This window comes from Lagopus muta, chromosome 1 (assembly GCF_023343835.1).
Source record: "Lagopus muta isolate bLagMut1 chromosome 1, bLagMut1 primary, whole genome shotgun sequence".
NCBI classification, from domain to species: domain Eukaryota; kingdom Metazoa; phylum Chordata; class Aves; order Galliformes; family Phasianidae; genus Lagopus; species Lagopus muta.
Window position 1 is genome coordinate 99,127,074 of NC_064433.1, and position 12,336 is coordinate 99,139,409.

General features: G+C 35.7%; 1 protein-coding gene across 1 annotated transcript in view; it reads right to left on the reverse strand.

Annotated features, from left to right (window-relative positions):
- Positions 1 to 8,207, reverse strand: part of TMPRSS15 (transmembrane serine protease 15) — a 53,284-nt gene extending 45,077 nt beyond the window's left edge. Inside the window, exons 1-7 of the mRNA XM_048952073.1 lie at positions 8,063 to 8,207; positions 6,215 to 6,345; positions 5,189 to 5,256; positions 4,652 to 4,696; positions 2,999 to 3,141; positions 1,283 to 1,330; positions 152 to 183 (exon numbers count right to left, since the gene is read on the reverse strand). Of these exons, the coding sequence (XP_048808030.1) occupies positions 152 to 183; positions 1,283 to 1,330; positions 2,999 to 3,141; positions 4,652 to 4,696; positions 5,189 to 5,256; positions 6,215 to 6,345; positions 8,063 to 8,207 (612 nt within the window). The remainder of the gene's footprint in view (positions 1 to 151; positions 184 to 1,282; positions 1,331 to 2,998; positions 3,142 to 4,651; positions 4,697 to 5,188; positions 5,257 to 6,214; positions 6,346 to 8,062) is intronic.
- Positions 8,208 to 12,336: the final 4,129 nt, after the last annotated feature.

The window sequence follows — 12,336 nt, forward strand, 5'->3', positions numbered from 1 at the left end:
AAGGCATAGGACAGTGGCAGAGGCATTAGTAGTATAAATACAAATCATACATGCTCAGTTACTGAGCAGTTTCACTAACAGAATATGTGAGGTGGATAAAGTAGGCTTTAGGGTTAACAGAGAGAGTAAGCCCAAGTTCCAACAGATATACCATACTGCATATGGTAAAGTGTGGACTTGGGACTAATAAAGAACAAGGAAGCTAGTAGTATTAGCAAGCATATAAAAATAACTGGATTTGGGAGTTGGAATCAATGAGCCTTGTGGGACTCTTCCAACTCAAGGTATTCTACGATTCTGCGATCTCACGGAGACCCAAAAAAAGAGGGGAGGAATCCATCCATGCCAGAAATACTATTGCAATTCCAGTTTAGGACGCCAGCAACTCCCTGCTCCCTTCCCCCTTCCTCCCCCTCACTCTCATTTTCTTCTTGCTATGGACTAGCAACACTGACCTTAGGACTCAAAGTGACGTTCAGATAGCAGGCCAGAGAAAGTGATAGCTAGGAGAAAATCTGTGTATTATCAGTTTTTAATGGTATCACTGGGAATAAAGAGTAGCAACTGTATACTTTGGACTATGTGCGTTAATAGGCTTATAAAAGGACTAACATTTATTTATTTATGTATTTATTTATTTACGAGTGTAATTAGGCTACTGATAAATAGTTGGCTCCTATATTTATAAGTCTATACGTAACGTATGTATCTTGACTTCATATTAATTGCACAATGTGCCTGATTTGGTACCATGATTCTGCCCTGGATAATTTATATGTGGCAACTTGTATGTATTATGTGTATCTGTATCTTGTGCTAAAAAGGACATATTATACTACTCGTCCCTCTGGCTTACTTTTGGTGGGTTTCTACTATGCAAGCTTGAGAGACAGAGATGTGTCTGCCCTGTTCCCTATACTCACAAGTCTTCCAGTGATAGCAGAATTAGAATCTACTAACATTACTCAGTGTACTAGGAATCGTAGTATGTGAATCTATTTGTCTGAATCTATGAAAATGTCAGCATGTGGCTCAGATGGTTGACAGATTCAACTTTTGTTTTGATCCTCAGAATAAGCTCTTACAGCTTTTGTACAAATTCAGATTACTGGTGTCTCGTATGGTCAAAAATGATGAAGGCCAGCTATCACTGAATGAACACTGACAATTCCCAAGTATAATCAAGGCGGCTTTCTTAAACTAGACCAGCTGAACAGTAAGTCTATGTTTCTTCTGCTGTACAGATGCAAAAAATAGCTTCTGTTTCATGAAGGATACTGACCTGATGAAGTTAAAGGCAGTATTGTAGTAGCAGGATTTTCTGCAACAACTGAAAGAAAGCAAATTCATTATGAACTCCTTTTATAGTGCAATATCTATTTTTATACAAAATAGAAAGAAAACACAGTCAAAAATCCTCAAAAGCTGTGGCTTTTTCTCTTTGTATCACTAACAATATCCTGCTTCTCTATTTTTGACCATTTCTCATTATTTTCTCAGACTCTGACCTTCCAAAGGAGGAAAAGTCTCGTAATTCCCTTCTATCCTGAGTCTCTGTTTATTATCTCACATATAAAATGTCTTTATCTTGGAAATCTCTTGACTCTTTTATACCATGGAGCTTTTCAGAGCATCTGCATCATAAAGCAGTATTTATATCAGATAAATTAGTTAAAATTAATCTGGAATTGTTTGCAAGATAGAAAGTTACTCTTAGTCACTATGGAAATTCATTTGGAGCAAATCACAGATAAGTGTTATAGTTCGTTCCCTCTATGATATGAAATAGAAACAAAGTTTGTCTTGAAGAACATACTGAGACATTGAAAGCAAAAGTGCTATGTATACATAGGATCGTTAGTTACAGTTGTTACTTTATTGCAGCACTCCTGATAGAATAGACAGATGACATCTCATGTGAAAAAAGACATTTTAATGATGCACATCAAGAAAAGTTTTACTGCTTCAAAATTCATCAACAGATATGTAATCTTTTAAAAAGCTCTTCATAATTTTGTTTGGAGGCATTTTTCAAGTATAATAAGCAATTGCTTTCCACAGTGACATGCAGCTATTTAGAACAAGTTCTTAAATGTGGTGCAGATAGTAAAAAGAAATAAAGATGTCAGGACTCTAAATTTAGCCTTTGAATAGCGGAAGTACTTTGCAAGAAATGCACCTTTTAGAACAGAGTAAGAAATGTTGCATAACAAATGTTTTACTCCTCTTAAGGCAATCAGTAGCTACTTGATAGTAGCTCCATCAGGTCTTCAAATGTCAGCTAATCAACTTCTACTTCAAGGGATTCAAATTGTTTTTTATCATTATACTTAGTGAAGGCCTATTTTGTGTCTTACTGAAATAAAAAAAAAAAAAAAAGAAGATTCTCATTGATTTTGCTGGGCTTTTTCTTAGATTTTGCCCAGTTTTCTAGTACTTGCTTAAAATCACTATATTTGAGTATTTCCAAAATTTGAAAACATCTAGTTTTTAAAGCCGCTTCATTTGTTTCCCATTTACACTTTACCTAAGTATCAGAGGAATTTGATACTAAGGTATCCTTCTCCAGAAGTCACAGACTATATTAGCTTGCTATTCTTTTTGACATCTTTTCAATAAATAAGTCCTCAGTCACTGTGAAGCTGAACCACTTTCCTTATTCTTGAGCAAAACAAATTGATAGTTGCATTTACTTATGAAATACAGTCCAGGCTTAATTGCATTAATCTGAGGGACAATGAAATTACAAGTGTTATGCTGCATAAAATAGATGCAGTTGGGTGCTTTTGACTGGGAAATCCCTACTTTTACCTTTATTTCTTCCACAGGGGACATACACTAAACTGATTCATACTTTCTGTTTGACAAAGTTCTTTCACCTGCTGATGGAGATGGAGTAATGGAGAACACCCATAAGCATAACAATCCTTCTGATGGTTGGGATCCAAAGTTTTTGCTCATATTAACAGCAGTTTTCAAGAATTTATATTAGCATTACCTGTGATTTGTATGCTGTTCACATCAATTTTCAAGGTCTGAGAAAGATCAGTTGCATTTGAGTTGATACCTGAAAGTAACTCATTCTTTATTTTCTCAGCTGTTATTCCCTGGGTAAGATAGAGGCCGAAGATCACAACAACACTAGCAATATAAAACAGAAAGTTAAGCAAGATAATGGAATCTATGATTTGAGTTACTGATATTTTGACTACATTTAATTATAATAGGGGTTTCACTTGTAAACTTGTAGTATCATAAAGTGATGGCTGGTTAATATAAGGAAGGAAAAACTCTTAATTTTAGCTTAGAACATTAGAACATTGGAGAAACTGTTTTTATCTTCCTTGCAACTCTTAGATCCATTGTAGGAGAGAAAAAGCAATAGCACTATTATTAATGCAATGAAAATGAATTGGAATAAACTGAAGAAGTAGGTTTATTCAGTACTTAACAGGTCTTCTAGTTTAATCTCAAAAATATTGATGGTGAACCTGAAGTTTTCACAATATAAAAATATAACACAAACTGGTCAATGCTGGATAGCAAACATCCTCTATGGATTCTGCTTTCGCAAGGATCTGCTGTGTGATTACCTATATTTCCATAAGTAAACAATAATGGATATAACCATAGATATTTTGAAATCAGTGGTTGTACTTTATTTAACTTCTATGAGGCCTGAATTTTATCCAGAATTTTGTTTATTTGCAGTCTCTTACTCCATCATTATATACAATATTTGTAGCTAGATTGAAGTATCTGATTGAAGTCAAAGTATGATGTGTGCTAAAGATATATATTTTTTCCATTTACTTAGATTTAATTGTGGTTGTTTATTTTTATTCCTAAGTGTTTATAGTATCAAATTGAAACAGACTCAGCAGTGTTTTTTGATATGGCCTGCAGCTGTACTGCAGGATTGAGCAGTTTGTAGTGTAAGGAAAAACTCTCCTCTTTAATTTCTTGTTTCTCATAACCTCTAGGCCGTGCTGAGTAAACAAAAGCTTTTATTGCTTTCATTGTGACTCAAAAGAGTTTTAAAGGTCAAATAATAACAAGGTTGCCCAAAGGGATAAACACCTTTTTAATGGCAAGAGTCAACGTGAAAATCATTTTTGAAATAAGCAGATGTTATTTCAAAGCAGAAATGAAGACAAATGTCTAGATTTCTATTGCATTTGATGGAAGGAAACAAGCTGTTCTTTGGCATAATTGATCTTCTCCTGAAAAGGCATCCAAATATAATAGATGTGAAAACCTTAAAAGTAACTTTTTTTTTTTTGCCTTTATTTATAATCAGTTTTGAGCAACTAGCTCAGACATGCTTCTATCTTCAGTGAACAATTTTGATAAGTCTAATTCTACATGCAGAAACAAAAGTTTGCTACTTGGATCCATCTTCACAGAGACAAAAGCCTGTATGTAGTGCCTACTTCTTTTCCCTTAGTATTATAAAATAGTATTATAAAATCCTTCATAAGGTTATCTTAGTCCATCTTTCCATGTAATTTGTTTTATAACGTCACTATTGATTCAAATCTGCTTCTGATTTTCAGCATAGATGTATTCATAGCTGGCAAATATCCTTATCCTATTAGTAAAATCCCTGTCTCCTGATCATGTCTAACTGAAAATTGTTGTATGCAATTACCCTGTTTCAGATGTCTTCAAGATTTCATTACCTTCTTCAGGGTTCCTATAGGAAAAAAAAAAAAAAAAGCATATTATTCTCCTTGAGCTTATAATGTTTAATGCTGCGGATAAGATGCAAGTGTGTTCTGGAACTGTATAAAAGTGGATTATAGTGTTATATTTGCTGTGTACACTCAAGACCATGTGAAGAGCAGTGCAGGTTGAATTAGTACCACAGAGTTCACTGCATTTACTGAACTGTTTTGCCAGATAGCCTTCCATAGGACAACAGAGATAACAGGATATTGAGAAGTGAAATTAAGCTACTCCTACTCTGCCTATACTATGGATTCTTTAGGACACACAGGATGCAGCTTTAAATGGTGCCAAGTGACAGCTTCACTTGCAAATTCCTTAAGTGATACAATTTAAATGGACCTGAGTCCATAGAGACATATTAGTATATTTCCATTCATCTCAGGTTATGCCAACAGAAAATCTCTGTCCTGAACTTTATTCTAGATAGGAAGAACAGCAAACCTGCAAATTTACTTACTTGAACTGGAAAATTTCACATCTCTCAAATTTATTTCTCAGATCACTTGCTTGAAAGATTTCTTGTATCTGTACAAAAAAGGTAAATTTTTAACCAATAGAATAATGAAAAATACATGTACTTGCACACTGCTTTCATGGTTTTAATATATTTTCCCTCCTCACACCTCATATCAGCAAACTTTATTTGATGCTTCACTGATTTTCACAAAGAAAGAATATAATGGACATGAGGATGTTGGTCGACACTTGTCTAAACATGAGACAGCAGTGTGCTCAAGTTGCCAAGAAGGCCAACGGCAGTCTGGCTTGTATCTGAAGTAGTGTTGTCAGCTGGAGCAGGGAGATGATTGTCCCTTTGTATTCAGCTCTGGTGAGACCATACCTTGAGTATGCAATCAGTTTTGTGCTCCTCATTACAAAAAGACATTGAGGCCCTGAAGTGTATTCAGAGAAGGGCAATCAAAGCTGTGAGGGGTCTGGAGCACAAGTCTTGTAAGAAGCAGCCGAGGGAGCTGGGACTGTCTAGTCTGGAGAAGAAGACACTCATAGAAGACCTTATCACTAAAATCTCCCTGGAGATTGCTGTGGGGTGACAGTTTGCCTCTTTTCCCATGCAACTAGAAATAGAACAAGAGGGAATGCCTCAAGTTGTGTCAGGGGAGGTTCACACTGGATATTAAGAAAAATTTCTTCTCAGAAGGAGTGGTCAGGATTTCGAACAGGCTGTCAGGGAGGCGGTGGAGTCACCATCCTTGGGGATATTCAAGAAAATATTTAGATGTGGTACTAAGGGACATGATTTAGTGGAGGAATATTGATGGTAGGTAGATGGTTGGACAGAATGATCTTGAGTGTCTTTTCCAATCTTGGTGATTCTATGATTCTATGATGACTTCTGATCAAGCTTAAGATACTAAATGTCACAGTTTGGGGAAAGTAAAAATGCATCATCAACAGGTTATGTTAGGAAATTAATGTAGCTAACGCATACTCTTGGTTCAACCAGAGATAAAGAGGTTCTTACCAAGTGTTCAACATCAAAGGCAAGGACTTTGAAGTCCCCTGATGATTTATCTTGCAAAGCAGGAGAGAATGATGTCCCAGAAATTATTTTAAATGTTCCTGTGTAGCCTTGGCTATTTCCAGCAGTTTGAGCTAGATTATTAAAAATATAATTAAACATTTATAAATAATACAATAATTATAATAATATAAAGAAATGTATTATATTTTATTCTATGCAGATCATAAAGATAATTTTTTTAACCTGTTTTGCTTTGTATAAAGAGATTTTGCCAAGTGCTGATTTTTCATAAGTTTCAGATCGTTTTTGACAAAAGTAATAACTGTAAACATATGAATACAATTTGTCCTTGCTTCTCATTACTTTCAGTTTCACACTAAATGCTGAACTTTCCAACAGCAGTTTGAACAGTTAAAGGAGACAGTAGTATTACTCTGGGGGTGCCTGAGCACTAGAACAGATTGTCTGGAGAGGTTGTGGAGTCTCTATCCCTGAAGATACTGAAAAGCCATCCACACATGGCTCTGGGCAGACATCTCTAGGCAGCCCTGCTTGAGCAGGGTGTTGGACTAGAGTGTCTCCAGAGATCCCTTTGAAGCTAAATCATTCCCTGATTCTGTGAATCTCTATAACATGTGAAACTATGTCTAATATAAGGAACAAAACCTGGAAATTCTCAGATAAGAGCTGAATTAATGTGACTGATAGAAAATACCATTTGTTTAACAGCTATATTACCAGGGGTATTTTTAGAATGGGATTAATGGCATTAACATCCAAGAATGAATTTAAATAAAAGAGAAGCTAACTAAGAAGTATTGTAACAGACAATTCGTGATGGAGGGGCATAAGCTGGTGACATATTTCCTAATATCAACCAGTAATTATATTACCTTAAGCTTCTATTTGTCCTTATAACTGCATATCTATTTAAACAAATGTTTCTAAATAGTAGGTTGCTTTTTTTTTCCTTTCTAAGTAAATCATGTCATATATAATTTAAAAAATGTCTTAGAAATATTTATACATGATGAAACTAATGCTAGTGCATCTGCTGTAAGAAAGACACCTGGGAAGTTCAACATCTCCCTTGTACTGGGGAGACCAGAACTAAACACAGCATTGCTGGTGAAGTGCACAGTTAATATAAAGCTAAAAAATATCTTTAAACTAAAATTTCAATTCCTTTTAAAAGTCATTCGGTGTAGATTTCTTAAATTTACTTTACTTCAAACATCAGTTGTGTGATTTCCTCACATTATGAGCATCAAGTAGATACTGAGAATTACTTTGTATAAACCTTATATAATGCTAGGAGCTGACTGTCTACTACAGAATCTCTCTCCTAACTATATAGATTAACAACAACAACAAAAAGACTTTTTTTCTTTTTCTCTTTTTTTAAGAAAAGAAGATTCAAAGGATTCTAGGGCACTTCTCCAGAGACTCCAATGGATTATGAATGTCTTCATGTGTCAAACAATACACATAGTGAAAAAGCAAACATTCATAGTTTGCAATATCATGTTCACTATTTGATGAATAAGACTGAATAAACAAAGCTTTACAGTTTGGATTAAATTCCAAGGACTTCTCTTAAATTATTAGATGTGAAAATTCTCTCATTTCATCAGGCTTCAAGGCATGTGTCAGTGCTTTTATCTTGGCTTATTTTGTCTAGATCAATATCCAGAGAGGGAAGTGTAAAATAAACAAACAAAAAACCAAGCCAAAAGCATTAGAATTATAGGAAGAAATATGAAATATAATTACAGTGACAATGATACTGTCCTCAAAATCTGAAGTTTTACCGAGGATCTCCTGAATAAGTTGAATGTTGGTACTTACCTTGTTTTAACTCCTTGATTGTTAACCATGAAAGTGCAATCAGCCCCACACAAACACACATCAAAAGTGCAAGCAGAGAAACAAACAAAATTTCATAGTAACTAAGAGGAACATATTTCTCACGAGATGATTTTCTCAGCTTCATTTCTGTCCTGAAAGCTTGTACCAACAGAGGACTGACATGAGAAAGAAATAACCTGAAAATGAGGGTAATAATTCACATGAATCACAGAATCACAGAAGTGCAGGGGTTGGAAGGAATATTTGTTTATTTACAGGAGACGCCTATCAATTAATTACACCATAAAACTTAATAGACAGGTTTTTTTTGCAACATTTCTGAGCGCTCATATTCATTAACAAGATACAAGATATGCAAAAATGAAGAAATCTCTTCAGAAATGAAATATTAAAATTTCTGTCCCAGATTAAAAAAAAAAAAAAAAAAAAAAAAAAAGCAAGAACCAAAGAAATGCAAAATTGGTCATTATGACCCATCACAAACAATTCCAGCAGGCTCCAATGTCCCAGCAGGGCAAGGCAGGGCAGAGAAGCCACCCTGGTGTGCTTGGAGACAGCCTGGGTAGGGAAAAGCACACAGCACATGGCTACGAGGGGTGAGGGGAGCAGGATAAGGAGTGGCCCTACAGCACCCTGTGGAGAGCAGACTACGGAGATCCCACAGTGGAGCAGATTTCCACGCTACAGCCATGAAGGAATTCACAGTGGAGCATGTGCATGTCATCTGAAGGAAGCTGCAGAGGAAAGAGATCCCATGCTGAAGCAGGATCCAGGACTGAACAGCAGCACATGGGGAGGATCCCACACAGAAGCAGGTTGCTGGGAGGAACTGCAGCCTGCACAGGACCTGCACTGGAGTAGGGAAAAAGTGTGAGGAGAAAAGAGGCAGAAAGTAACTCTGAGAGGATGAAAACAGGCCCGATTCCCATTTCTCCTATGCCACCAAGGGAGATGGGAGTTAGGAATGAAGAAGATGAGCCTAGGATGAAGTGGACTGGGAAAAAGGTGTTCTAGTTTTGTCTTTGTTCCTCACTATCCAAATCAATTTTTAAGTGAAAATAAATTAATTTTCCCCATTTTCCTGTTTTACACATGATGAAAGTCCTGGAGAAAATACAAAATGGTGAGGGATTTTCTTGTTTTAATCTCAGCCCACAAGATCTACAATTGGACTAGATGATCTTGTAGGTCCTTTCTACTATTCTATGATCTTCCGTCATATTTTCACACACTTTATTCTGTTGAGGAGAGGAGGTGGGATAGGGAATGATTAGAGTTTGCCTGCTGTATGATGTCAACCCACCAAAATATCCCACGTTGTATGAAACAATACTAGAACTGGTCTTGCTCATCACCAGACATTTTCTTTCACAAATCTGAGGAGCTGAGTTCAAATTGACTTTGGATTCCTCTGTAGTATTTTGCATGCTTTGACTTTGTATCATTGACACTGTACATCTTTAGTAAAAGCTAAACATCACCACCTGTAAATGTTATTACAATTTAAATTTGGAATTGGTGCCCAAAGGAGATGGGTCAAAGGAGAAGTAAATGAAGTCATGGTCACTTAGAATTCAGTGTTTCACTAGCACCTTGCACGTGGTGATCGTCAAGATGCATATATACTCATATTTGTTCCACCCTAGCCAAGGACAAAACTTATCATAGGTAGTCTCCAATTGCAGTTGTGACTGCTACAAAGGATCTAATTTGCTAAGCAATTCTAGCTGGCAACAAGGTCCTGGTAGCAATAATTAACAGGCAAGCCCTGGAAGCTGAGCTGATAGTAATTAAGTGAGCTCTCGTTCATCAACTGTAACATCTTACAGTCTGTACTGCTGTAAGCTGATGAAAAAAGAATATAACACTTTATGATTTCTCATAGTCATTTGTGAATCTTAAAAATTAGATGGGAGGACTTCAGCACAGTGTTAACACTAGCTTAGCATTAGTCTTGAATCATATTAGCAGCGTTTATGCTGAAAGGAACCTTTGAAAGTCATCTGGTTTAACTTCCTGCTCAAGCAAGGGATAACTGGAATTTGATTCGTTTGTTCAGGGCTATACCCAGACAAGTTCTGAATATCACCAAGATGGAGGACCTCAGAACCTCTTTCGAAAACCACCTGTGCCAGCACTTGATTGCCTGCAGAGCGATTTTCTTTCCTAATGTCTTACTAGAACTTTCGTCACTTCAATTTATGCCTACTGCTTCTCAGCCTTTCACTATGACCCTCTGAAAAGAGATGGCTCCTTCTCTGAAATTACCACTTAAATGGCTGAAGACAGCAATTAGACATCCCTACCAACTGATTGGCTCCCAGCCTCTATTGGCACCTAGGATTATTATAGAATTTGCTCTTGTTGAGCTCTGTTGAACCTCATGAGTCTTCTGTCAGCCTATATCTGTTTTTTAATGACAAGGAAGTCTAGTGACTTCACTCCTATTCTCTTATCCCTGATTAAATTATTAGTCTTCCTGCTCCTTCCCCGTCTGAAATATTAGGTGTATATTTTTTCTCCTGATATAATTTTAAAGTTTATTTTTTCACTTTCATTTCTTTTACAGATTGATAGGACTCTTGAAAATTAGATTTGGTTATTTGCTATGTAACTAAACTGATGAAATTGTGTGATCCATTCAGGAACAGAGGGGGGGCAGTGTTACTACAAAATCAGAGAGACTTTTTCTACCGTATTGCAAGTTGTGAATAGTTGCAAGCCATGAGCTGCCTGCAGCACAGAAATTAATCACTAAAGCAATTAATACAAAAATAATAAACTACAATATTCAATTATATTGGCAAAAATTTGCAAATAGAAAACTAATGAAATTAGTCACATGCTATTTTCTAAGCTCTTGTTTTGCCATGCCTGTTGTGAACTCTATGGTAATCAATTATAGTATGGTTTAAAAAAAAAAGTTAAAAAGTTATAAAGGCAAATATTCTATGAGTAGTGTTCAAAATTAGAGAAAGATATTTACGTATTGATAATCAATAATTTTTCAGAAGTACTAGTATTAACATGCTAGTGATGAGCTTAGGCCATTTTCAAAGAAATAGACCTTCACTGGGGAAGGAGCCTAACAGATTCACAATTTAGTTGGTTTATATTGCATCTACATCTGCAGCTCCACAGGATTTATGGCCTTACTGGGTTCTGTTTATTTTCTTATTTAATCATTCTTCAGCACAGACTGAAAAGTCTGCTGACATAGAAAGGAGGGAATGTTGTGTTCTGATAATACCTCTAATATCCACAAATGTACTTAATGCCTGACATTCTATTAATTGCTAGCAATCTGCACAAAACTATTTTGGTTACCTACGCAGACTTGCCCTCCACTATCTAAATGAAATGGAAATTGGCTTTCTTACGGCAGCTGTTTTCAGATGTCAAGATGATTTGTACCTTTTGCTGTGTAGAATTCCACATACGAACGCAGGACTGAATCTATAGACCTGCAGTGAAAGTGCAGAAACAGACTATGGGCTTGTTTTTACATCATAAACACAAATATAAAAGGGAGTTCTAGGAAAGCACAACTTCCAGCAAAGTTGTATTTCAAAATAAAATCCTTACATATTGCTTACCTTTAACTCTTCCAACTGTTTGTATTGATGAGGAGAAAGATATATGGTGGTGGTCTGTCATGTGCAAAACTTTGTATGAAATGAAAAATGTAGATTTAATTTACTAGTTAACAGTATTTATAGCAGTTGAAAATGTAAGATTCGTTCTGTAATCAATTATTGAAAACTAAAAGTGGCATAAATATCTTCTAAAACTTATTTGGCTCAGCAAGACTTATCTTTGCAGAAGAATTGTGACTTGTCAGACATCACACATTGTTTATATACACACTATTTTCATCCACTTCCAGGAAAACTGAGACTGGAGAACTTGTTCAATACTCAGTTGTCTGGGATGCTATTTCTTATCTAGAGAGGTCCTTAGACAAGTTTATGAGATTTTAAAATCTCATACAGTATTAAAGACATCATCTTAAAAAAATTGGACTATAATTGGACTAAAATTACTATGCTGCAGGACATAAAAATATTCAACAAATGAGTTACCTGATTCTGTGTTCAGAAACAGTAGCAGTTTAGGAAAGACATATGTTTTAGTCAAGTGAAAGGTATGAGGGAACAATGTCTCTATTTTCACACTGAAACTGTTAGTTTAAACTATTAATAAATAAATAAATAAGCAATCTGATTTCAGAGTCATGGAACAAGTGCAACTGC